Source organism: Salmo salar, chromosome 27 (assembly GCF_965601325.2).
Source record: "Salmo salar chromosome 27, fSalSal1, whole genome shotgun sequence".
NCBI lineage: Eukaryota > Metazoa > Chordata > Actinopteri > Salmoniformes > Salmonidae > Salmo > Salmo salar.
In genome coordinates this window covers 12,447,131-12,474,057 of record NC_138317.1, presented here as the reverse complement: position 1 = coordinate 12,474,057, position 26,927 = coordinate 12,447,131, and the positions used below count along the sequence as shown (strand labels likewise).

General features: G+C 43.7%; 2 protein-coding genes across 3 annotated transcripts; both read right to left on the bottom strand.

Moving 5' to 3' along the window:
- Positions 1–1,229: 1,229 nt before the first annotated feature.
- On the bottom strand, positions 1,230–18,541 carry LOC106588370 (ATPase family AAA domain-containing protein 2). 2 transcript variants are annotated; one of them, XM_014177280.3, is made up of 28 exons: positions 18,060–18,541; positions 17,683–17,777; positions 14,414–14,463; positions 14,086–14,185; positions 13,708–13,780; positions 13,004–13,088; positions 12,783–12,911; positions 11,332–11,449; positions 11,128–11,145; positions 10,894–10,986; positions 10,199–10,307; positions 9,712–9,827; positions 9,259–9,433; positions 8,902–8,990; positions 8,622–8,781; positions 8,363–8,453; positions 7,839–8,153; positions 7,472–7,589; positions 7,157–7,343; positions 6,730–6,915; positions 6,399–6,534; positions 6,087–6,283; positions 4,482–4,641; positions 3,998–4,120; positions 3,486–3,626; positions 1,785–1,912; positions 1,492–1,620; positions 1,230–1,317 (listed from the first exon to the last, which is right to left on the bottom strand). In XM_014177280.3, the coding sequence occupies exons 1-28, from the start codon at positions 18,177–18,179 to the stop codon at positions 1,285–1,287; spliced, it is 3,474 nt and encodes a 1,157-aa protein (XP_014032755.2). In that variant the 5' UTR covers positions 18,180–18,541; the 3' UTR covers positions 1,230–1,284. The 2 variants fall into 2 exon arrangements, 1 of the variants encoding a protein (XP_014032755.2); XR_006762430.2 differs by lacking the exons at positions 1,230–1,317; positions 1,492–1,620 and adding an exon at positions 2,288–2,999 and having other exon boundaries at positions 18,060–18,540.
- Positions 18,542–20,390: 1,849 nt separating this feature from the next.
- Positions 20,391–26,585, bottom strand: LOC106588371 (uncharacterized). Its single transcript, XM_014177281.3, has 2 exons — positions 26,240–26,585; positions 20,391–26,072 (listed from the first exon to the last, which is right to left on the bottom strand). The coding sequence occupies exons 1-2, from the start codon at positions 26,424–26,426 to the stop codon at positions 25,228–25,230; spliced, it is 1,032 nt and encodes a 343-aa protein (XP_014032756.1). The 5' UTR covers positions 26,427–26,585; the 3' UTR covers positions 20,391–25,227.
- Between the last annotated feature and the right edge of the window lie 342 nt (positions 26,586–26,927).

Sequence of the window (26,927 nt, the reverse complement as noted above, 5' to 3'; positions counted from 1 at the left end):
AAGGATGAACCAGACTTGTGGAGGTCTACAATTGTTTTGAGGTTTTGGCTGATTTCTTTTGATTTTCCCATGATGTCAAGCAAAGAGGCACTGAATTTGAAGGTAGGCCTTAATCCACAGGGACACCTCCAATTATGTCAATTAGCCTATCAGAAGCTTCTAAATCTTTTAAAGGCACAGTCAACTTAATGTATGTAAACTTCTGACCCACTGGAATTGTGATACAGTGAATTATAAGTGAAATAATCTGTCTGTAAACAATTGTTGAAAATAATTACTTGTGTCATGCACAAAGTAGATGTCCTAACCGACTTGACAAAACTATAGTTTGTGGTTGAAAAACGAGTTTTAATGACTCCAACATAAGTGTATGTAAACTTCTGACTTCAACTGTATATACAGGGGGTCAATGTGGCTATATACAGGGGGTCATGCAGTCAACGTGCGGGGGAACAGGTTAGTCAAGGTAATATGTACATGTAGGTAGGGGTAAATTGGGTGGTGGGTGGGGTCAATGAAAATAGTCTGGGTAGGCATTTGGTTAGCTGTTTCTTATAGATTGGGGGTAAAAGCTGTTAAGAAGCCTTTTGGACCTAGACTTGGCGCTCCGGTACCGCTTGCCGTGCGGTAGCAGAGAGAACAGTTTATGACTAGGGTGGCGGAAGTCTTTGGCAATTTTTAGGGACTTCCTCTGACACCGCCTGGTATAGAGGTCCTGGATGGCAGGAAGCTTGGCCCCAGTGATGTACTGGGCCAAAAGCACTACCCTCTGTAGCGCCTTGCGGTTGGAAGGCCGAGCAGTTGCCATACCAGGCGGTGATGCAACCAGTCAGGACACGGTCGGTGGTGCAGCTGTAGAACTTTGAGGATCTGAGGACCCATGGAAAATCTTTTCAGTCTTCTGTGGGGAATAGGCGTCATGCCCTCTTCACAACTGTCTTGGTGTGTTTGGACACCATTAATATTAGATTTCGTGCACCAGCTGGTAGATTAAAGACAGACTCAGCGATATGACATAGATGCAGAAAGTAAACAGCATAGTGGGTCAATTTCCACAACAACTAAGAGCGTTGAAGTCCGAGGCCAAACTTCTCACACACCGACTTGCAAGTCTCAAGTCAATTCTGACTCAAGTCCATGCCTCAAATACTATAAATTATGGAAAACCAAATTTCAGACTAATGTAATGCATGATTAGGACCATTGTAATAGGTAAAAAAAAGATCATCTTTAAATGCATCATATTTTATTACAATATGGAAATAAATAAAACATCAAGCGAAGTTAGGAAAAGTTGTCAATGTCTCTCTTCATTTCCTAAAATGAATGAAAGGAAAATTAACAAAGATTAAGTCATTTGAGTGACTCACATGCACATCAATTAACTAAGCACACATTTCAATGTAGGGAATGTTTTTGGTTTCCATACTCAACGTACTGTATTTCCTACAACAAGGGACGTGAAAGAGTCATAAGTTGTAAGCCACATACCTGTACGAGCTCCGTCTTATCAAAGTTCTTGCGGTGTCTGTAGATGCTCTGACACAACAACGCATAGAGCTTCTCCAGCTGATGCACCTCATAACCCTCAGTCTTGGACACAGCTCTTTTGAGCAATTCCTGGACAAGAAATATTACACAAACACTGTATGAATATAGCGTTTGGCTGTGACCATGATTGTTTTCTGGACCCATATTTCTGGTCTACAACGTTCTGGTTGTAGTTCTGGTACATTGTAAGAAGCATGGCCTGACGTTAAAGACTAGTCAGGAGGTTACAGTACCTTGAGTTTGTCGTGGTGCACAACCAGCTGAGGGGTCTTCTGGGTCAGGATCTCCAGGGCCTTGTCCACGTCGATCAACTGCTGTTGCTGCTGCACCAGAGTCCTGGTGGCACGGGTCACACGCCTCTCTGTTAGAGGGAAACACAGGAAGCAATCAGGAGGGTGTGGGGGGGCTGATAAACTGAAGTCCCCTGCTGGCTGAACAGGCTATTGCTAATGCTAACACAATGTGCAATTGGTGTTGACATGCACATCTAACATGCAAATTAGGTTTCTACTCGAACGTTGGATCTCAAGCATTAAGTCGAGGCATGGTTTCCTATTGTAGACCTTAGAGGTGTTACTCTGAAAAGCGTTCAAACTAAGGCACAGAAGCTCATTATAAGCATTTGCACTATTATTAATGTCGTTTGATATCTACAACAAAGTCAACCTTTCTGCATGCGTTCACTCGCACTCATGCTGTGGCGAACACATTTACAGTACAACCAAAAGGTACTCACTTTTACAAAGTATTTAAATAAGTCAAGAGGTGGATGTATCCCTTTAACTGATGCGTTGTGCTGAGTTAGAGGTGCAAGAGCAGGAGCCCCAGAGACCAAAGGTCAGCGAGACTGACTGAACTGTTCCCGTCGGCCAGAAGCAGTAGCTTGCCTCGCTGCCCGTGTCCTGGACCCTAATACAGACCTATGTCCCAGTCCTCTTCCAAAATGTCAGGCTCTTTGCGTGGTGTTTCTCCCCCTGGTCTACCTCCTTTGTAGGGGTGTTGTTAACTGGACTTGGGTCGTGTTCCACTGGAGGGCTGGCAGGCTGATGGTGGTCTCCATTGACTGCCACCAGCTTAGAACTCAGATTGGACCTGTGTGAGTCTTCTGTGGGGTCTTGAGTTTGCTGTTGCCAGTCTCCATTGGGGATGGGGGTGGTGGGATGCTCTGTAACACAGGCCTCTTCCACATCCTCTGCAGGCTTAGTGGTCTTCTCTGAGGTACACTCCATAGGGGAGTCTCCACAGCCGTTCTCTAGAGTAGTCTCCAAAGGCTTAGCTTGTTTCTCTTCACCCTCTATGCGATCCCCCTCATCCCCCTCTTCCTCCCCAGAGTTTGTGATCTCCTTGTTGGAAGAAAAGGAAGATGTAGGTTTCTTTTTAATTCTTCTTTATGACGCCAGAGCTCTATTTGCTTTTGGGTCGTGTTTTGGGCCGTTTCTTCTCACGGGCTAGGAAAGTGGTTAAATAGAGAAGGTCATTTAACATGATAGAGAAATGGATAGGCAGAAAGACAGACTTCTCTGTAACCATGAATATCATCTTCCTCTCCTCCCTGGCTCTCAATTTCTGCTCTTCCCTGTCATGGTGTTTTTTTAAAACTGTTTGGTCTTGTCTTGTCTTCTGACTGGTCCACTCCTCCTCCTCCTCTTCCTCTGGCTACACCAACTTCTGTTCCTGTCCTGATCGTTGGTACGTCCACTTTCTATCACTCGCAACATCTGGCTGGTATTAGTTTTCTGCCCTTACATTTTGAAACACTACTACTGATAACTGCTTATGTACTGTAAATCAAGCAGTAAAAAACCCTTGGTGGTTGCCCAGTGTCTACCAGTATGAATAATTTCTGAAGGCATGTAATTTCCACTGGATGTTCCTCTGCTCTGTAACAAATAACCTACCAATAAACAGTTAAGTAGTAGAGTGGTGAGACTTACGTGCGGGCCGTGGAGTGTTGGCAGTGTACGGGGTGCTGGCGTCTTTGCCAGCGTTACCGCCTGGCCTCTTGGACTCTGCGAACCCTTCCTCTCTGGGCAAGGTCTGGTAGTAAGAGGGGGCGAACTTTGATGACGTGCACCCTGTTAGCAGACATAAACATGTTATTCGCTTTGTCAATGAAAACTAAGATGTTTCAGGGAAAATAAGAGAGGGTTCATCTCATCATTGGACAAATAGTTCAAGAAGCTGAAAAGACACTGAAACAATAACTAGCTGAACTCGCCTGGAGAGTGGTTGGTCATAGTTTGTTGACAGTATTCAAATAAAGTATCTGTTGATAAGCAACTGCTTGCTAAAGCTACGGTTGGGTTTAGGTTTAGAATCAGGGTTAGGAGATAGTTAGTTGAAATGTTACTGATAGTCCATCTGTAGATGGACTATCTAAATAAAGTGTTACCTAGATGTCACTACTGTAGCTTTTAAAATCCCAGCAATACGGCAACGTTATTACCTCTCTTGTTGCGTGACTCTCTGATCTGCTCACAGATCCTGTTAAAGTCCTCGTCCAGTTCGTCACGGATGATGGCGTGGGTCGTGTCCTTCAGGGCACAAGCCCGGTGACGAATCTGACGATCTGGAAACACACACACACACACAGAGAGACAGACAGAGACAGACAGACAGAGACAGAGAGACAGAGAGACAGAGAGACATTGATGACAAAGGTACATAGGTAGGGGGCCTTGTCATCCACGGGGCCGACTAACTGCAGCGGAACAATGAGAAGGGAGATAACTAACACAAATAATGTAGCATACTCAATGGAGTAAGATATGCTTGGTCCCAGATCTGTTTGTGATGTCTTGCCAACTCCTACGGTCATTGGCAAGACAGCGGAAAACAGATCTGGAACCAGGCTAGAATTACATTTCAGTTATCATTTAATAATAATAGCAGCATTCAGTTGAATGAGATGGAGATGATTGTAGGTATACCAGATGGGTCGCTGTCAGGGTTGTACTCCAGGGCGTTCTTCCAGATCAGGTCCACGTCGTTGACAAACTCCCTGACGGTCACGTACTTGTGGAGGTCGACCTTGGACAGTACAGTGGAGAGGTCCATGGGATGCCTGATCACCTTAATATAGTCAGGAACCTGGTGAGAGAAGAACAAACCACTGATAAGATGGGGGACACAATACCACTCTGATAGGTTGTTTTGGATGAGAGTGTCGGTAAAGGAGAAAGGCTACAGATCTGAGGTGATAACAGTGCAGCCCAAGGAACCACAGCTCACTTAGACTGTATGTACTTGTATTCAGACTCGCTAGTTAAGAATTGACTAAGTTTGGGTCATTCAACATTCAGCTTACATTAGAGTAAAAGTAATCTTGAATATATGTATGTATTTATTTTACCAGGTAAGTTCACTGAGAACATTCTCATTTAAAGCAACGACCTGGGGAATAGTTACAAGGGGGGGTGGATGAATGAGCCAATTGGAAGTGGGGGATGATTAGGTGGCCATGATGGTATGAGGGCCAGATTGATCATTTTTCCAGGACACTGGGGTTAAAACTTCTTTGGGATAGGGGGAGGTATTTTGACGTCCGGATGAAAAGCGTGCCCAAAGTAAACTGCTTGCTACTCAGGCCCAGAAGCTAGGATATGCATATAATTGGTAGATTTGGATAGAACAAAAACATTAAAATAATGTCTGTGAGTATAACAGAACTGAAATGGCAGGCGAAACCCAGAGGACAAACCATCCCCCCCAAAAAACATTTTCATCCTACCACTGATTTCAACGGCTGGCACTTTTATAATAAGGCGAAATTGTGCCCGATTGCAGTTCCTAGGGCTTCCACTAGATGTCAACAGTCTTTAGAAAGAGTTTCAGGCTGGTTTTTGCAAAAATGAGCCAGAAATTGTAGTTTTTCTAGATGGCTCCCATTTTGGCTGTAGCGTTTCCAAGCGCGTGGAAGAGAGCGCGTTCTTTGGTATTTTTCTCCGGTAAAGACAATAACGATTCTACGTCTTAAATTGTATCGTTTTTTAGCGAATTAGGGTACCTAAGGTTTGATTATAAACGTTGATTGACTTGTTTGGATAAGTTTATTGGTAACATTTGGGATTCATTTTGAAGGAGGGAAAACGAGTGGATTATTGACTGAAGCGCGCCAGCTAAAATGAGTTTTTATGGATATAAAGAAGGAGTTTATCGAACAAAAGGACCATTTGTAATGTAACTGGGACCTTTTGGCGGCTGGATTAACAACAAGTTAAGCATTATTTTGATGTATTGCACTTGCGATTTCATGAAAGTTTAATATTTATAGTAATTTCATTTGAATTTGGCGCTCTGCAATTTCACCGGATGTTGGCCAGGTGGGACGGTAGCATCCCACTGGTCCGCAAGAAGTTTTAACACCCCTATTCTTACAATAAGTACCATGGGATCTTTAGTGACCACAGAGAGTCAGGACACCAATTTAACGTCCCATCCGAAAGACGGCACCCTACACAGAGCAATGTCCCCCGGACTACAACACCCCATCTTCCTTCCTTGGTCCCCTCTCTTTTTCGATGTTTTCTCCCTACCTCTTCAATGTCCACAGGCTTAGTGAAGGCCTTGAAGCGCTTGTCCTGGGAGAGGCGCTCGGTGACGTTGCGCAGGAACAGCCTCAGCTCCCTGAGTGTGTCCTCTTCCTGCTCCTCCAGACGCAGACACTCCCTCTCACTCATCTGCCTGGGGGGAGGAGGAGGGGCAAGGGGGAGCACCTCCATGGCATGCATCACTGAGGCGGGGGAGGCAGAGCGGGTAAAGGAGAAGGAGGGTTCAAATGGAGAGATGGGACACAAACAGCGATTATACCAAGTGATTATCAAAAGGTATACGTGTCTTGTACTTACAGGCTTTCTTCTTGGAAGCGGGTGCCCTGGCAGCCTGGCTAAGGATGAGATTCTCAAAGAACTTCCTTCTCTCCTGCTGGGTGGGAATTTGGATAGAGTGCACTTCTCCATACTCCAACCGGAACAGAGTCTGGATCTGCGAGAGACAAATTGTAGAATAGTTACCTCAGTGACCATTTAGGGCCTTCACCTCTACAAAGAGTATTAACTGAATGTAAAAAAATAAATACAATTTTCAAAACAAAATGGGTTGAGTAGCCCAGTAAGGTACACATACCACTTCTCTACAGTACTTGTGATGTATGTTGGGGGAGGCCCAGGTAAGACCTACCTCGTCGGCCAAGTCGTGGTGAGCCACGTTGCTGGTGGCCAGCAGCATGATGGGGGAGAAGGAGGGGATGTCCTGCAGCAGGCTGAGGAATGTGGCCTTGAGGGCCAGGCCCACCGTGTCCCACCACTGCTGGATGTGGGGGATGTACAGGACGCTGGGGGAGGTCCGCTTGGCCTCGCAGAACACCTGGGGCAGGCAGGGCAGAGAGGTCACCGACACTGTCACTCACCAACCTAGCACTTAGGTCGGGATGCAAACTGTTAGCACTGCACCGACATCTTGCTGCACTTGACTTAGTAATTATGTGCTTGATGGAGTTAGCCTTTCTACATTGAAGTCAAATCTGGGGCTATAGTTCACTGCACCACAAATGAGAGGAGCATGTAAACACTTCACTTCTAAAGACTACATTTGGTTCAGCCAGTACCTGAGCACAGGCCTCCTCGGGGGAGGTGCAGCTGACTCCAAACAGCACGGCCATGTCCAGGGTGTAGACGGTGAACTTCTCCAGGGCGTGGAGCACGGCGGGGGCCAGGTGGGAGCTCTGACCCGCCCCGGGACGCCCAGCCAGCAGCAGCCTGGGCCGGTAGGTGGTGGGGTGGCAGGTCGCACTCCTGGAACAGGAGGCGAGAGGTGAAGTGAATGGAGACTCAGGGATGTGATTATGAACGGAAACAACGAGAATGGGGGGTTTATTTAAGGTCAAAATGTATGTACGTCTTATAGGTAGGCTATACCTTACCTGGCAAAATGGAGGAAGCTCCCTTTGGTGGTGGTCTGTTTGGTGATGGAATTATTGGATGAGGGGCCCTCATCCCCACTGTACATGAGGTCATCCTCCAGAATACTGGCTGTCAGATCTGACCAAAGGAAAAACTTGATTAAGAAGTTGCATCAACTGAACTTAACCAAGGATCCACTCTAACAGTGACCTAACCTGGTCCCACATCTGTTTGTTCTGTATAGCCAACATTGGCATGACAATGACCATAGGAGTCGGCAAGACGGCACAAAATAAATCTTGAGACCAGATATCAGATATAAATCTGGGACCAGATATCACCGTGGACGGTGTTCTCAGACCAAACTGAACCGCGACCCGGACCCACCTGTGTCCCTCTTCCTCTTGAGGCCCTGCTCGGCGTGGGGGAAGACCTTCTGCAGTGCGTCCAGCACGTTGGCGAGTTCGAGGCCCAGCAGGGGCGTGACCACGGGGGTCAGGGCCTTGGCAGGGGACGACACGGCCCTCTGGGAGGCTGGCACCATTTTCCTCACAGCGGCCACAAAGTCCCGGCTGTTGATGTTGATGGAGCCCACATCCAGCAGGAGCTTCTGGGACGTGCCGTAGATCTGGGGGTAGCGCCGGCGCAGCGCGCACAGGGCCGCCTCGGCGCACACCGCCTTGATGTCGGCGCCGCAGTAGCCTGGGGTACAGAGGGGGAAGACGTTGCGGTCAATACGTGGCATGTGTAGGACTGACTGTGGAACTGTGTTAAATCGATAGATGAATTGTGGTGATCTGTCTGAATATTATGAGACAACAAAACTACATAGTCCTTTTTGTTCTTACAATTATTGTGAAACCTTGACTTCCCCAATGCTAGAGTTGATTTGGTATACATTAGGCACCTACCAACACATTTATCAGCCAACTCTTCCAGGAAAGGATCGGACGGTGTAGGATTCCACTGTCTGGTGTGTATCTTTAGGATATCTTTCCGGGACTGAAGTTGGAGAAAGAAATGAAAAGGTAAAGCACACAAATGAAATGTAACTGCACGTAGGTCTCTGATTTCAGTGGGAGAGTCGGATAAACATTGGAGTTACGCATGCACACATATCAACTCAAGTGATGATTTTCCCCCCCCTCCCCCACCGGGGATCAGTCTTACCTCGCGATCAGGGAGGCCAAAGAGGAACTCCCTGTCGAAGCGTCCGGGGCGTCTAAGAGCGGGGTCGATGGAGTCCAGTCGGTTGGTGGCTCCAATCACCACCACCTCTCCTCGGCTATCCAGGCCGTCCATCAGGGCCAGCAGGGTGGACACGATGGAACTGCAGGAAGGAACCAAAAGGGGGGAGTACACAATGTTTAGCATGCAGGTGCAATCATGGGTAAGTCTCTGTAAGCAGTGACTTCACTGGTGTGAAATGAGAGTGGCTGAAATGTCTCACCTGTGTATCTGGTCTTGGCGACTGGAGCGAACCGGAGCCAGCCCATCGATTTCATCAAAGAAGATAATGGCTGGCCGCATCTGGTAGGCCTGTGGGTACAAATAATGAGTCTTGCGGTCAGTGCAAGTACATCCCTATATAATAGGCATTACCCTAAAACACGGTATAGCCAGCCACCCTTGCGTTTCACTTTGCAGAGTTACAACAAGAGACCAATAGTGACTTGAGCAGGAAATTCTGATAGATAGGCAAATTCTAGAGGCAAATTCTAGACTCAATGGTCTCACAAAAAGTGAATGCACCAGTGATAATTATATGAATGATCTCCACTATGTTGTATGAGGAAATGTACTGTACCTGGTCAAAGAGCAGCCTGAGCTGGCGTTCCGACTCGCCCACCCACTTGCTCAAGCAGTCGGCCCCCTTCCTCATGAAGAAGGCCACCTTCCTGTCCCCCTGGCTGCACTCGTTGGCCAGCGCTCTGGCTACCAGGGTCTTCCCCGTACCCGGGGGACCATAGAACAGGCAGCCCCTGCAATAGACAACAGGGATTGTCTTAGAACGGATCCTTGCAAAGGACACAACTGATCCACGAGCCAATTAAATGAGTGGATAAGGCTGTGATTAGGGTTGGGGGTGGGCCTTAAATCCATTGACAGGATCCATTCTAGTTGCTCACCCAAGTAAGTTCCTCATCGAGTCATAAGCTACTTCCTATGTCATTATTGTAAGCTATCCAAGATAATGTAAATCAACTGCTAGTTACCCAATAAAGTACGTTAGCTTTTCAACCCTAAAACAAGTGCTCACCTAGGGGGCTGGATCTTGAATTTGTCAAACACCTCTGGGTAGATCAGAGGGAAGACTACCATCTCTTTCAGGGCGGAGATGTGGCTTGTCAGACCGCCAACGCTGTCAAAGCGTACCTTGAGGGAAGAGACCTCTTTAAGGAATACCTGGGATAGGATATAGTAATCCTTCTAACCCCCCCCCCCCCCCCAAAAAAAAAGATATAGATGTACTATTGTAAAGTGGTTGTTCCACTGGATATCATAAGGTGAATGCACCAATTTGTAAGTCGCTCTGGATAAGAACGTCTGCTAAATGACGTAAATGTAAATGTAAGAGAGAGGGTTGGTACATTACACAGAAGAAGCAGGCAGTTCATTTAAAGATCATAGCATGTAGGAAAACCAACTTTGAGATATATATATATATATATATATATACACACACAATTTTAAAATGGCTTAAAATCTTTCCACATTTAAATTCAGCTGACTGTGATAGAACGTACCGACTGGTCAATCGCCATGGGGTCGACATCCGCCAGACTCGCACCCATCTTCATTCTGTCCTTATGGATTCCCAAAATGTCCTCCTTGCGCAAATTCAGAGGCAGACACCTGAGAGGGATCCCAAAATGTGTGGTTTTGGCAAGCTTATTCTGAGCAAAAGCTCAAAACCACACCGGATTCCGCTGGTGTAAAATATTAGACTGGGATTTTGTTTAAAAATCCAGATGTTAATATTGTTCCTTGTGTTAGTCTCATATAGGAGAAAGTCATGAGTAAGATCATGTGTTCACTCCAAAAGGTCTGGCTCCCAATGCACCTCACCAAAGAGATATTACTAGAAAACCAAGCTGGAACCTTCGTCTATTATTACATCATCGACGACCACCACTCATGTTGTCATAGACACAGTTCAAAAAACATTCAAGAGTGGGGAATCATTCGTCTGCTCAGGCCCTTTTTTTCTAGCATGTTCATTATCCTTTAAATAGGATTGAATCGTGTCCAAGATAATGTGATGTCAAATAACAGATGATCAGTATAAAAATGATGTAATATGTAACAAAACATTGTTTCATCCTTTCTGTAGTACCAATTATAGGCGGAGATGTCATCTGTGAACTAAATTAAACATTTTACCATTGTAGGGACAAGTAAAACTGCTAAAGTGTAACAAACTGATGACACGTTAACTGACCTGTTCTTGGCTTCTTGCTCTGCGTCTTCCTCGTCAGAGGAGTCGTCCTCATCAGAGGAGCTGGCTTCCCGGGTGTGCCAAGCATGCCTTCTCCTGTGGGTCAAACCAAACCGTAAGGAGACAGAGAAAGGACAAACGTCTTCACTACTTTACGGTGCTCCTCTCTTCCCAAGCCGTCAGTCCCCAATAGCAAATGTGAGACCTAAGTTGTTTAAATTGTGCCAAAAGACTCACCTGCCTATGGACCCAGTCCTGTTATTTGAAACAGTGAAACAAGGAAAGAGATGAAAAACATTAAAACATCACATTGAAAAGTAATCTATATTCACATCGTCCTACAAGAGCAGCCCTTAGACAACAACCAGAACTATTTACAAAGACCCAACACATGAAGCACAGCCGTATTGGACCCTACAATATATTTAGGTTAAAACAGACCTGCCACTCCTTCGGCTGGTGGTGTGGGCACTCCTGGGCACTGAGGCACTGATGCGGTAGCTCCCTCTAGTGGAAGATGCCTGACGGTCAAAAAACATGGGCGGCTGTTTCCTGGATTCTACAGATGAAACAGTGAGAGGAGTAACATCACGATAAGCACTGATCTCCCTGCCCATAGTCAAGCACTTCAGAGTGGGAGTGTTGATCTAGGCTCAGTTTTGCTTTCTAGATCAGAATATTGTTTGTGGAGATATGCTCCGATGAAGGTTGACTGACCGAAAGCTTAGCTATCATTAAAATACATTTGTATCTGACTTAGTGTGCAGAGACTTTTTTCCTGTTTTGTATTTTGGCTCCAGCACCTTCACATTGGTTTTGGGTGTACAGTAAACTCTTCTTATTATGGACTAGATCATAATGAATAACATGGACAGGGGGGACTGCATCCCAATCAGCACTGCTAAGTTGTATCACGAAATGAGGGCCTTTTGCATCCCTTTGATATTTTAAGTAGAAATCGTGCACTAATATTGAATTTTAAAAGCCTGCTATATTAAATGAAGTGTCACTTAATATAGACCACATGGAGAACTTAATCAATATGATTTTTTTAAATATAAATTAAGACTTGGTGAAGTGCCAAAATTCAGCATGTCCCTCCGTGCACCCTCTAGGAAGACTTTAGCCAACTTAAGCCCAAATTATCTCCAAGTTTTCGCCGTCATTGTAGATCGCTAGTTATTTTGTTGCTTTGAACAGTCTTTTCTGAAGATGATTATTTCTTTAATGTGATTCATTTATGTTTGCCCCTCATTTGACTGAATTCTCATTTTCATATGGTGAAACTCCTTTTGAAATATTTTGATTTTCCAAAAGAAACATTGAACATCTAATAGTTAAATCATAGCGTAAAAGCAGGTGAGCTGGTTCTACTCTTTTTTTAAACATTTTTCTGGTGTTTTGTGTTGGAAAACTGAGCGTGTAAAGCGTACCACATCAACCCTGTTACCCATAGAGAGACAGGCTAGAAACGTTTTAACAACTTCCTTTTTTTGGGGTGAAGCTAGCATTCAATTGTCACTCCCTGTTGCACACAACAGGCTTCCATTCCCGCTGTCACAAGGGGTTTCACAGCTGATTTAAGAACAAATCGTATACCCTGTTACAGTAAACCCTGCTACTTTATTTAGCAATTAATAGGCCCTTACTATATTACTTTTTATTTCAACTCTTGAGATGGGAAAACTTATTTCTTATTAAGATAAACATGAGCTCATTATGACAATGTTATAATGCGATGAAATCCATAATTTCTTTGGTTTTTACTAAGTTACTTCTCAAAAGACACCGAATTGGTGAAACTACGCTAAGTTACGGAGAACATTTCTCAGAAGGCTCTAGTTCAGTGAAGAGTAGTAATACGTTGGGATTCAAATGTAAAAAGGACCAACCATCCAGTGGCGCATGGTAGCGAACCACCGCTTTTTTCTGTCGAGGTTCATAGCGCTTGCTGTTATCGTCGTTTTCATCGTCCTCATCATCGTCGTCGTCCTCATCCTCTCCACCGTCATCAGAGTACTCTGGAAATGGGTATCGGACCAAAAGTTGATGAATTCATGTTTAGAGAGTTATGGTCATAAATACTAACTTTCCCCTAAACTACAATATATACCTTCAGTTTCTTGTTTGGAAACAGTTTTTACTGTTGGAGAGTCAGTAGTCTTCTTTCGCTGGGCTTTAGAATACATCCTCTGCAACTACATTTAAAAAATGTAATAAATTCATAGATACAACTGGTATGGTATATCCTTCTTTCAATGACCGGTATGACACAATGGTACATATTTCAGTGAGACTTCAAATCTCAATAGGGATTATTGGTCATTTCCATGCACTAGTCTCATATCTCAAGGCTCTAAACCAGGGATAACTGTGTGAAAGTCTAATTAAATGTATTACTACTCCGGCTTCTTGAAATACGGTGGCCACTGATAAACCCTTTATAAGTCATCTGCTGGTGAATGAGGCAACATGACAATAGTGTGATTACTTTCCCCAAACAGCACAGAGGACTGCTGAGGGCAGAGAGAGAGGGTGGTGGACCACAGATGGGTGCAACACCCTTTACAATGGCCTGGTAAGAGATTGTGTGCGGTAGCAGAAGATATAGAACCTGGAAAAAGTGGCCAGTTATTATGTAAATATTTCTACAGTGCAACAAGCCCTTGTGGTTGGGTAAGAGTTAGTGTGAGTCTTCAATGTCAATGAATGGTTTCTTATTGTTTGCAAATTATACGCTGTACTGTATTCCATCCCTGCCTTTGTGGATGGCTGAATGACAAAATTATATTTCACGGGATGGAAAAAAAGCCTCACTGATTGTTTTGAGTTTTCCAAGTGGTGGCACATCTTCATGTCATCGATCTTGTGGAGGACCGCCTCAGCAGGACTATGGAGAAAAACAAGTGATGATATAAAAACTTCTTTAGCATGACTTCATGGAGGTTTTGGGTCCCAATGCAATAAGCATTAATTGTGTGTTTATTTTTTTTGGGGGGGAAAGCAGAGGAATTTGTAATATGCCTATAATAACCCACGTCTGACATCTGTAATAACTTAAATAGTCCCTGTATTAGGACTATCCCCCATGTTACACACTCTACTGGGGAAGTAAACAAGAGACTAGGGAGCAAGGACACACGGGGGGGGGGGGGGGGGGGGGGAGAATCAGGATTTTGTGGTGATGCTCCTTACTTAGTGCTGAGGCAGTCGTAGATCATAGACTGTTGGTCCCTGGTGGTTCTGGTGCTGCGTCTCAAAACCCCCTGGGATCCCCCTGGTCTAGGGGACACCTCTGGAACAGGTATTCAAAACACAATTCATCATTTATTCACAATTCCATGTAGGTGAATGAGTGTGAATGAGAATGATTGTTTTTAAAGGAGCCAATTGTGGGACATACTCTTTTTTTTTTTTTATTGTTGTGTGTTTTTTATGACATGTCTAAATAGGTGAATTGTTGTGTTCTAGGAAAGACCTAGATTGTGTTTGCATCATAATGTGAAACATGCTTTAAGCTCACCAGTTTGGTCATCTTCACTGGCCCCATTGACCTGAAACCTGGGCGATTTCCTGGGAAGTAATCAAAAATAAAATTGAAAAAAAATACCTTAAAATGTCAGAAGAATACTTGATGATATCGGAATCAAAGTGCTCTGTAGGACTAGCCTGGGTACCAGTCTGTTTAGCTAACATCCCACTCCAGCAATGACATGGAGTAGGCCTACAGAGAGTGGAAAGTTACCTAAACAGACTAGTACCCAGGCTACTGTAAGACTGCAGACAAAGACTCAGCTTGACTTTATATCTGGCTTAGGGATAGAAACATTAGCTTACCACATGCCGAAATGTTTATACGGTGCAGTCGGCAAGTATTTCAGATCCCTTGACTTTTTCCACATTTTCTTACATTACAGCCTTATTCTAAAATGGATTAAGTAAGACAGTTTCCTCATCAATCTACACACAATACCCCATAATGAAAAAGCAAAAACAGGTTAATTGTTTTTGCAAATGTATTTAAATAAAACTTGAGTATAACATTTACATAACTATTCAGACCCTTTACTTTATTAAAGCACCTTGGCAGCGATTCCAGCCTCGAGTCTTCTTGGGTATGATGCTACAAGCTTGGCACACCTGTATTTGTGGAACTTCTCACATTCTTCTCTGCAGATCCTCAAGCGCTGTCAGGTTGGATGGGGAGCGTCGCTGCACAGCTATATTCAGGTCTCTCCCGAGATGTTCGATCGGGTTCAAGTCTGGGCTCTGGCTGGGCCACTCAAGGACATACTGAGACTTGCCCCAAAGCTACTCCTGCGTTATCTTGGCTGTGTGCTTAGGTTCGTTGTCCTAATGGAAGGTGAACCTTCTCCAGTCTGCGGTCCTGAGCGCTCTTGAGCAGGTTTTCATCAAGGATCTGTACCTTACGCCGTTCATCTTTCCCTCGATCCTGACTAGTCTCTGTCCCTGCAATTGTAAAACATCCCCACAGCATGATGCTGCCACCAACATGCTTCACTGTAGGGATGGTGCCAGGTTTCCTCCAATCACGCTTGGAATTCAAGCCAAAGAGTTTAATCTTGGTTTCATCAGACCAGAGAATCTGGTTTCTCATGGTCAGAGTCCTTTAGATGCCTTTTGGCAAAATCCAAGCGGGCTGTCATGTGCCTTTTACTGAGGATTGGCTTCCGTCTGGCCACTCTATCATAAAAGTCTGATTGGTGGAGTGTTGCAGAGATGGTTGTCCTTCTGAAGGTTCGATCTCCACAGAGGAACTCTGGAGCTCTGTCAGAGTGACCATCGGGTTCTTGGTCACCTCCCTGACCAAGGCCCTTCTTCCACGATTGCTCAGTTTGGTCAGGTGGCCAGCTCTGGAAACAGTCTTGGTGGTTCCAAACTTCTTCCATTTAAGAATGATGAGACCACTGTGTTCTTGGGAACCTTCAATGTTGCAGACATTTTTTTGTACCCTTCCCCAGATCCGTGCCTCCACACAATCCTGTCTCGGTGCTCAACGGACAATTCCTTTGACCTAATGGCTTGGTTTTTGCTCTGACATGCACTGTCAACTCCGGGACCTAAAATAGACAGGTTTGTGCCTTTCCAAATCATGTCCAATCAATTGAATTTACCACAGGTGGACACCAATCAAGTTGTAGAAACATCTCAAGGATGATCAATGGAAACAGGATGCACCGGTGCTCAAATATGTAAATAAGGTATTTCAGTTTATTTTTAATACATTTGCAAAAATTTCTACAAACCTGTTATCGCTTTGTCATTTTGGGGTATTGTGTGTAGAGTGATGAGGAAAATGTTTTATTTAATCCATTTTAGAATAAGGCTGTAACGTAACTAAATGTGGAAAAAATTAAGGGGGCTGAATACTTTCCGAATGCACTGTGTACAATGAACAAAAATATAAAACATTTTACTGAGTTACAGTTCATATGGATATCAGTCAATTGAAATAAATTAATTAGGCCCTAATCTATGTATTTTACGACTGGGACAGATACCTTAAAAAGATACCTTAAAAAAAGGTGTGACCACCATTTGCCTGTGGAATGCTGTCTCACTCCTCTGCAATGGCTGTCGAAGTTTCTGGATATTGGTGGGAACTGGAACACGCTGTCGTACATGTCGATCCAGAGTATCCCAAACATGCTCAATTGGTGACATGTCTGGTGAGTATGCAGGGCATGGAAGAACTGGGATATTTTCAGCTTCCAGGAATTGTGTACACATCCTTGCGACATGGGACAGTGTATTTTCGTGCTGAAACATGAGGTGATGGCGGCGGATGAAAGGCACGACAATGGGCCTCAGGATCTCGTCAAGGTATCTCTGTGCATTCAAATTTCCATCGATAAAATGCAATTGTGTTAGTTGTCGTTACTTATGCCTGCCCATACCATAACCCCACTGCCACCTGGGGCACTCTGTTCACAACGTTGACATCAGCAAACTGCTCGCCCACACAACGCCAAACACCGGGATTCATCCGTGAAGAGCACACTTTTCCAGTGTGCCAGTGGCCATCGAAGGTGAGCATTTGCCCACTGAAGTCGGTTATGGTGCTGAACTGCAGTCCAGTCAAGACCCTGGTGAGGACGACGAGCATGCAGATGAGTTTCCCTGGGATGGTTTTTGACAGTTCGCGGAGCAATTCTTTGGTTGTGCAAACCCAGTATCATCAGCTGTTCGCGTGGCTGGTCACAGACCATCCCACAGGTGAAGATCCCGGATGTGGAGGTCCTGGGCTGGCGTGGTTACACATGGTCTGCGTTTGTGAGGCCGGTTGGACGTACTGCCAAATTCTCTAAAACGACGTTGGAGGCAGCGTATGGTAGAGAAATTAACATTAAATTCTCTGGCAAAAAATCTGGTGGACATTCCTACGGTTAGCATGCCAATTGAACACTCCCTCAAAACTTGAGACATCTATGGCATTGTGTTATGTGACAAAACTGCACATTTTAGAGTGGCCTTTTATTGTCCCCAGCACAAGGTGCACCTGTATAATGATCATGCCGTTTAATCAGCTTCTTGATATGCCACACCTGTCAGGTGGATGGATTATCTTGGCAAAAGAGAAATGCTCACTAACAGGGATGTAAACAAATTTGATCACCAAATATGAGAGAAATAAGCTTTTTGTGCTTATGGAAAATGTCTGCAATCTTTTATTTCAGCTCTTGAAACATGGGACCAACACTTTACATGATGCGTTTATATTTTTGTTTGGTATACATCCCTAATATTTAACTCATGAGTGCTCCGACTTGCCTTGTTATCTTTCTGACAGGTCTCCCATTCTCTGGTGTTTGTCCATTTAGCTCTTCCAAGGAGATAATATGCAGATCCTTCTCACCAACATATCCCTGAGAAAGAGAACAGCAGAATTCAAATTTAAAAAATGTATTGGTCAACCTTGAAGTCACTGAGAATCAATTGTCTTACATCTGTTGAATATAAGTGGTTTGTGGTGACAAAGTTTAGAAATGTACAACAATTATCTGCATAGCTAACTTACAATGAAGTTTTTTTTTTTTTTTTAATCGGTGACATTATTTGCAGATTTTGCAAAGAGCAGGTGACTGACAGTTTTCAAATGAGGACACTAGAAAACAAAAATTCACTCACTGTCAAACTGTTCAACTCACCTTAGTCAAGCGTGCGGACTTCCTCGGTAAATTCTGCGGGGATTGAAAATCGGCGTCTGGTTGTGAAGACTTTTGGTTTGTTGATTGGTCTGCGTCCGAAATTCTACGTATTATCACCATTGTGTTGAATTAAGTGCGCGTTTATAGAGTTTAATAGCTAATACTACGGCCACTTATTCACAAGTGCAATGTTAACAATGGTATGCATCGATCTATCTCCATATAATTGCGAATTGTGAACGAGGTCCTAGCAAACCTGAGCTGTCAAAACTACTTCTGTATAAATTCAAAAGACAGCATTCTGGCGCCACCAACGTCACAGATCGTATGCTGGCAGCGTTCGTTTTACATCTCCCGGGGCGGAAAGATTAGTTTATTATGAATCCCCATTAGCTACGGCACACGCAGCAGCTACTATTCCTGGGGTCCACGTAAAACGTACAAAAACATGACAAAGTACGGAACAGCATCCCGGAGTCGCCTCTTCACTGTTGACAATGAGAATGGTGCTTTGTGGGTACTATTTAATGAAGCTGCCAGTTGAGGACTTGTGAGGCAACTACAATCTGTTACGAACAGAGTGGACTAAGTTCTGTAGACTTTACCCTTTGCAAAAGTTTCAAAAAATGTAATTGTTTATAAAAGGTGTACAAAGGCGAAATGAGTTATTGCACAAGCGCACTTCACAGAGTAGGTGTTCCTCAACGAAAATATGCAAACGTCTGCTAGAATGCACAAATAGAATCTTGCTAGCTCGTGCTTGGCTCTGCCCACTTCTTTGCTTGTTCCGCCCACTATGGCTCATTTGTTCCTATTTAAAACGACAGGCTGTGGTCTATCTTGGTACAATCCTGATCTAGCGTAGCGAGTTCTGTGTAGCGATACAGAATGTAAGCTCGTGAGATCAAGATGGTTCGCACAAGGCTACAAGGGGGGTAGATAATTAACTGAAATGTATTAGTCACACGCAATCTCAATTGGTCCAAGGGGGTGGGGGGGCTGCATCATTGGTAGGGGACGACATATTTACTGTTGCCTTGTTTCCTTATTGATATAAACTATATATGCAAAAGTATCTGGATACCCCTTCAAATTAGTGGATTCGGCTATTTCAGCCACAACCATTGCTGACAGGTGTATAAAAATCGAGCACACAGCCATGCAATCTCCATAGACAAAACATTGGCAGTAGAATGGCCTTACTGAAGAGCTCAGTGACTTTCAACATGGCATCGTCATAAGATGCCACTTTTCCAACAAGTCAGTTCGTCAAATTTCTGCCCTGCTAGAGCTGCCCCGGTCAACTGTAAGTACTGTTATTGTGAAGTGGGAACGTCTAGGAGCAACAACGGGTCAGCCGTGAAGTGGTAGGCCACACAAGCTCACAGAACGAGACCGCCGAGCACTGAAGCAGGTAAAAATAGTCTGTCCTTGGTTGCAACACTCATTACAGAGTTCCAAACGGCCTCATGAAGCAACGTCAGGACAATACAAATCATAGGGAGCTTTATGAAATGGGTTTCCATGGCCGAGCAGCTGCACACAAGCCTAAGACCATCGTGCGCAATGCCAAGCGTTGGCTGGAGTGGTGTTAAGCTCGCCGCCATTGGACTCTGGAGCAGTGGAAACAAGTTCTCCGGAGTGATGAATCACACTTCACCATCTACAGCATTCAATTACATTCTAGACGAGTCTGTCTTTCCAACTTTATGGCAACAGTTTGGGGAAGGCCCTTTCCTGTTCCAGCATGACAATACTGCCATGCAAAAAGTGTGGTCCATACAGAAATGACTGGGCTGCACAGAGCCCTGACCTCAACCCCATCGAACACCTTTGAGATGAATTGGAACGCCGACTGCAAGCCAGGCCTAATCTCCCAACATCAGTGCCCAACCTCACCAATGCTCGTGTCTGAATGGAAGCAAGTTCCTGCAGCAATGTTCCAACATCTAGTGGAAAGCCTTCCCAGAAGAGTGGAGGCTGTTATAACAGTAAAGGGGGACCAACTTTATATTATTGCCCATCATTTTGGAATGAGATGTTCGACGAGCAGGTGTCCACATACACTACATGACCAAAAGTATCTGCTAAAACAAATAAACATTTGTATTAGCATATTTCAAATAATTGAATAAGGAATTCACATGATCATATATTATAAACACAATATATGTCATAAACGTAATTATCCCCAGCACATAACAGAGCCATTATCCAAACCATAACATAATTGCAGTCAGTATTTCAATCAGAAGAATAATATTCATCATAATATAAAACCTATTATTTCTATCAAGTCATCACTCTTAAACCATAATTATCTACAAAGCGTTTACAAAATATATGCACCATCGTTTAATGATTATATTATTTCACTGCATAGCTAAACGTTAGTATCCACACGCGGCAACATTCCTTTTATATACGTTGCCGATATGAAACAAACAGACAATCATAATTTCAGTCAAAAATATAAAATTCCCAGTTTATGCTTCAAAACCAACTTTATAAAGACTTTCTCAAATTAGCTTATATTTGACAATTCCATCACGTGACGTACAGTAAGGCATTGTTGGCAGAATATATGGATGCAGTTCAATGCATGATTAACATAACTCACCAATACATTTCTTTGTAGTCTAAAATAATATTGCTAGCAGGTTGTAAATCACAGCTGGGCTGGTAGATTGTTTACTGCCTCCCCCCATTTGGGATGCACTGTTTCAGTTTCAATTACTCCCTATTTTGAACAAAAACGGACAACTGTAACTAAGGCTGGGAATGACAATACAAACTAGCAAGGGCAATAATCCCAAATCAGTCATAATGGGGCTAATAGGCTAGCGCACATGTGTCAAGCGAATAGAACACACAAGCAAGTATAAATTCGTCAACAGTTCAGTCATCTACTTTATGAAATTACAGCCTGATGTGCTCCCATCCGGTGAATTCAACTCCAATTGTGCTGCTGTCGTGTGTCCCGTTAACAGCTGAGTGAAGGTTACTAAAATGTCGCAGTCTGGCTTCGGTTTTTAAAGCTTGACAATGAATAACAAAAAAATGTAACCTGCAACAAAACACCACACAAAGGAGAAAGATGTAGGCCTATTACAGCAACATTAATTAGTGGCCTAGGCTGGCTACTCAACTACAATAACTTACATTATGAGTGCACCCTACAGCAACGTTGCATTTAAGTTCAAATGTTACAACAAACCTATAGCTACGTTTTTGTTATTTGGAGTGAAATACTTTTTTTTAAAGTATTTTTTTAAATAGGGTCACAGCATATCATGCACATCTACAAGCATAACAGCAAAGGTTAGACAAATATTATTTAATATTTTATTTTATTTAAATATGTTCAAATGCTATATTCAGCAGCATCCTATGTACATAAGTGAGCATTATTATTCTTATAAAAATATTGCCAATTTGGGTCTCGGTTGCACGTTTGTTTTGTAATAAAACTTTTTTTTTTTTTTTAAATCAATGAGCAGATTCAGTTTGACACCCCAGGGCAAGCGTATCTACACTGAACAAAAATATAAACGCAACATGTAACGTGTGGGTCCCATTTTCCATTAGCTGAAATAAAAGACCAGAAATGTTCCATATGCACAAAAATATTATTTTTCTCAAATGTTTACATCCCTGTTAGCGAACATTTCTCCTTTGCCAAAATGATCCATCCACCTGACAGGTGTTGCATATCAAGAAGCTGACTAAACAGCATGATCATTACACAGGTGCATCTTGTGCCGGGGACAATAAAAGTCCACAACACAATAACACAGTTGTCTCAAGTTGAGGGAGAATGCATTTGGCATGCTGACTTCAGGAATGTCCACCAGAGCTGTTGCCAGATAATTTAATGTTAATTTCTCTACCATAAGTCACCTCCGTCGTTTTAGAGAATTTGACATTATGTCCAACGGCCTCACAACCGCAGACCACATGTAACCACACCAGCCCAGGACCTCCACATCCGGCTTCTTCACCTGCGGGATCATCTGAGGGCAGCCACCCGGACAGCTGGGGAAACTGTGGGTTTGCACAACCAAATAACTTCAGAATCTGTCTCAGGGAAACTCATCTGCGTGCTGGTAGTCCTCACTAGGGTCTGGACCTGACAGTAGTTCGGTGTCGTAACCAACTTCAGTGGGCAAATGCTCACCTTTGATGGCCACTGGCAAGCTGGAGAAGTGTGCTTTTCACAGATGAATCCCGGTTTCAACTGTACCGGGCAGATGCAGATGGCAAACAGCGTGTATGGCGTCGTGTTGGTGAGCGGTTTGCTGATGTCAACATTGTGAACAGAGTGCCCCATGGTGGCGGTGGGGTTATGGTATGGGCAGGCATAGGCATTTGCTACGGACAACGAATCCAATTTTATCGATGGCAATTTTAATGCACAGAGATACCGTGACAAGATCCTGAGGCTCAAGGCCGCCATCACCTCATGTTTTACCATGATAATGCACTGCCCCATGTCGCAAGGATTTGTACACAATTCCTGGAAGCTGAAAACCTCCCAATTCTTCCATGGCCTGCATACTCACCACACGTCACCCATTGATCATGTTTGGGATGCTCTGGATCGACGTGCACAACAGTGTGTTCCAGTTCCCGCCAATATACAGAAACTTCGCACTGCCATTGAAGAGCAGTGGGACAACATTTCAAAAGGCCACAATCAACAGCATGATCAACTCAATGCGAAGATGTGTCGCAAATCGTGGTCACACCAGATACTGACTGGTTTTCTGATCCACGCCCCTACTTGTTTTTTTTAAGGTTTCTGTGACCAACGGATGCATATCAGTATTCCCAGTCGTGAAATCCATAGATTAGGACCTAATACATTTATTTCAATTGACTGATTTTATAATATTAACTGTAACTCTGTAAAATCTTTGAAATTGTTGCATGTAGCATTTATATTTTTTTTCCTTGTATTTATGTAGCTAGCTATTTATTTAGCAAGCTAAAAACACAGAGCCTAACGCTAACCAGCTAGCTGCTGGGAGGATGTCTTGCCATTGGAGGAGTGGGTGAGTGACTGACTTTTCCCCCCTTATTGTTTCTCAGTGGCTACAGCTAGAGATGCAGGTGTTATTTAGTTAGCAAAACAAATTGAAATTGCTTTGCTAGCTAGCTAAGCTGAACTTGAACTTATCCACAGTTAGCATATCTCCTAGTTGTCAACCAAATGACGTATTTGGCGTTGATCAAACGGGCGGGCAGACAGGCAAGTTCCCATTCACATCTCAAAACCTGGTTTGGAACAAGCATGCATTGGCAGGCAAGCTGCAGAAGGACGAGCAGGCTACTATTCCCCATCGTTTCAGTGGAGGTTTGATGGCCAACTAGCTTAACAAGTTTGAGAGGGTTTATCTAAGGTTTCCTCGTTAGATTTGAGCTTCTCTCGCTAACAATAGCATTAGTTGTTGGTTTTGTTGATGTGCATAACTGAGGGAGAGAGAGCCTACCTTTTCATGGTTGTTTGATCAATAGGACTGAAGTTCCCAAATGGAAGAGGACTCCCGTGGTGTTTACATATTTGCAGAAATCCATTCAGGTGTATTTTGTGGCTTTTGGGCGAATACGTTCTAATGATCTAAAGTTGCACTGTTGCTACTACATGTAAACACACAGTCCAGTTCAAAGTGAAGGATGGCAGGCCCGTGTGGCTAACGACATATTTGCATATAGGTCTACTATAGCTCTGATTGGCTATGGCGCACCGGTCTGCGTAAAACTCTGGTCCTAGACAGATGTTTTTATTAGGTTTAATTTAGTGCAGTGTCTTAATTGTCCAAACACACAGCTGATTTCCCACTCTATATTGCTAAAGAATTATCACAAACGTCGTACTATACATCCCAGGCATTATATGAATTACCATATCTAAGTGCTCGCTTGTCAGAATATTAGAAATGTTTATTTTAAAGGTGTCATTTTCCTGGGGGTGTATATGAACAGATTTTTATGAAATGTCATGTTGCTAAAACGCTGTCAGTTCTACTTGAAACAAAAGACAAAGGAACCCAGGGGTGTATTCATTACGCCGATTCTGTTTCAAAACGTTTTCTGTTGCAAAGTAACCGTTTTGCAATGAAAACAAGTGTTTCTATTAGACAAATTAAGTAGGTCCCTCTCTGTTTCGTTCCATTTACATTACATTTACATTTACGTCATTTAGCAGACACTCTTATCCAGAGCGACTTACAAATTGGTGCATTCACCTTATGATATCCAGTGGAACCATTTGCTCGGTTTCCATTGCAAGATGTAACGAATACACCCCAGGTATTTAACAAGGGAACCGGTTACAGGTGCACGCATAGGAGTGTATAGTTAAAGGGGCATAAGAGCCTTTGCTACACAATGATATTGTAGCAAATCTGGGTGGTTGCCCCAACCGGGATTCGAACCCAGGTCTAGCAACGGTCAAGCCAACACCTTAACCGTTAGGGCCAAGAGGTCCCAAGCTCTAGACCAGGTGTTGGGTTAAAGCTGAAATCCTCAAAAAACAGAACCATTGATCACCCCAGGCACATTTGTTATAATTTTTGTTTAGTAATAATTTTTTTTTAAAGAATAATTAAAAAAAAATGTAAAAAGTAGTACATACTCTGCTGTTCTATCACGCGTGCAATGATGTCAGAGAAAAACATAACTGTTGTTTGAAGTAACATCTTTGTTGTTATATCACAAACGTACGTGGAAGTTTCACCACAACGGATTTCAACTTTAAGGTTGCTGCAATATCACGGATGAGCAGCATTAGGTCAGAATAGACCATCAGGTCAAATTGGATAGCGAAACACTCAAATTCAAGGATAGGATTTTCTGAAAAGTTTTCTGTATGAACATCAGTCTGATCATTTTCTCTTCACCGTGGCTCAGACATTCCAAAACAATCTAATTGTTAATAGGCTAATGTTTAAACAGTCTACATCTATTCATTTGAAACCAACAGCATGAATGATCCAGTGTGGTGTTGCTTTCCTGAGTTTTGTCCACATCCTGCATTTTTAGTCCCATCCTCTGACGTAAGATGTCTGTGTCCTCACCGTCTTTCGCCATTCTGTTTGGGTTCTGTTTTTGTTATTTGTGGACTTTATCCACATGTTTCAGCAGGTAAGCATTCTCAGCAAATCTTCTACCACACACAGAACAGCTGTGCTGTTTTTTTACCCGCGTGAGTCTGGATATGCCTGTTCAGATGTGTTTTTCGACTGAATTTCTTTCCGCAGCTACCGCAGCTAAATGGTTTCTCTCCTGTGTGAGTACGTACATGTTGGGTTAGGTTCCCCTTCTGATAGAAGCTTTTCCCACAGTATCCACAGCTAAATGGTTTCTCTCCTTTATGAGTCTGTATATGCACATTCAGCAGCCCCTTGCGATGGAAGCATTTTCCACAGTCGGCACAGCTAAATGGCCTCTCCCGTGTATGAATCATCATGTGCTGGGATAGATGTGCTTTGTTTTTAAAGGTCTTGCCACAAACAAGGCAGGGGTTCCCACCGTGACAGAGTGGGACATTGGCCTTCAGTTTACTGGTGGAGTTGTAGGGGCATTCAATGGGTCTTTCCCTGGCGAGAGTCACATGCCTCTGAAGGTCAGCTTTTAGAGCAAACACTTTGCCGCAGTCACAGCAGCAGTGAGATTCTTTAGACATGGTGCTGAGTTTAGAACAGTATGCCCCCAATGGTGGTTCGGGATCCAATGGTGGACTGTTTACTTGGTCACTAATTACAGCTGAGCAGTGGCTGATGGCTTCCTGATCCCATTCACTTTTCACACAGGGAGAACTAAATATAAACTCTATGGTATTACCCTCCGGCCCCTGAAACTGCTCTTCCTCCTGACTGGTCCTCAGTTCCTCTTTAATCAGTATGTTCCCTGGTTCCTCTTGTCCCAGACTAGGGCACCAATCCTGCTCACAGTGTTTTTGCTCAGGGGGAAACTCTTCTTCAGAGACAGGGATAGAGAGCTGCTGGGAGTCTGGATGGAAGAAATGATAGGCGCAGGCATGTCTGAGTACACATGATTTTTGCAAAATCGACAAACTAATCATGCATGGTGAAAGCTAAACTAAAACGTTAATGAAAAGATAATCGCTGATAGCCTAAACAGTATATTAAGTGAGTAAATGGGATCTACACACAAACCTGGTGTACATCGTTTTATACCCGGTGTGATCCCAAGTAGTCTCCGTAGACGATCATTCTCCTCTTTAGATCGTGAGATCTCCTCCTGGTACTCAGTTACGACTTTCTCAACTGCCCCCAAAATCTCCACTGTCGCCGCCGTCAAACACTCAGAAAGAAACGAATTCAAAGACTGTAATTTAGACATTCTTTGAAGACTTGTGGTATTATTATTGTCAAACGAGCCTGTTCCTCTCAGGTTGTATTCACCTATCAAGTCTACGAGGAAGTTAATGTTAAATGTTTAAAAAAAAAAAATCGCTCTCCCAGTTCTACATCCGTGTTGTCTTCTTCTTCCGTTCTAAAGAGTGGGTTTGGCGAACCCAGAAACACAAATTGTCGCCCCCGGGTGGATGCAGTTTTACTACAGAGAACTGCATACGGCGCAAAAAGCAATCATTTATACTGAATAAAACAACAATTTCAACGATTTTACTGAGTTACAGCTCATATACGGAAATCAGTCATTTGAAAAAAAATTCATTAGGCCTTAATCTATGGGTTTCACATGACTGGGCAGGGTCGCAGACATGGGTGGGCCTGGCTCCCCAGTGGGTGGGCCTGGCTCCCCAGTGGGTTGGCCTATGCCCTCCCAGGCCAATCAGAATTAGTTTTTCCCCACAAAAGGGCTTTATTACAGACAGAAATA

Excerpts from the sequence above, each read along its gene's own strand:
- LOC106588370 (XM_014177280.3), bottom strand. The coding sequence starts at position 18,179 with ATGGTGATAATACGTAGAATTTCGGACGCAGACCAATCAACAAACCAA. Across the intron at positions 6,916-7,156 it reads CCGAGGAGGCCTGTGCTCAG|GTGTTCTGCGAGGCCAAGCG; the intron begins GTACTGGCTGAA and ends TGCCTGCCCCAG. Across the intron at positions 1,913-3,485 it reads CAACACTCCACGGCCCGCAC|AGAGGCGTGTGACCCGTGCC; the intron begins GTAAGTCTCACC and ends TCCCTCTAACAG.
- LOC106588371 (XM_014177281.3), bottom strand. The coding sequence starts at position 26,426 with ATGTCTAAATTACAGTCTTTGAATTCGTTTCTTTCTGAGTGTTTGACG. Across the intron at positions 26,073-26,239 it reads TATAAAACGATGTACACCAG|ACTCCCAGCAGCTCTCTATC; the intron begins GTTTGTGTGTAG and ends TCTTCCATCCAG.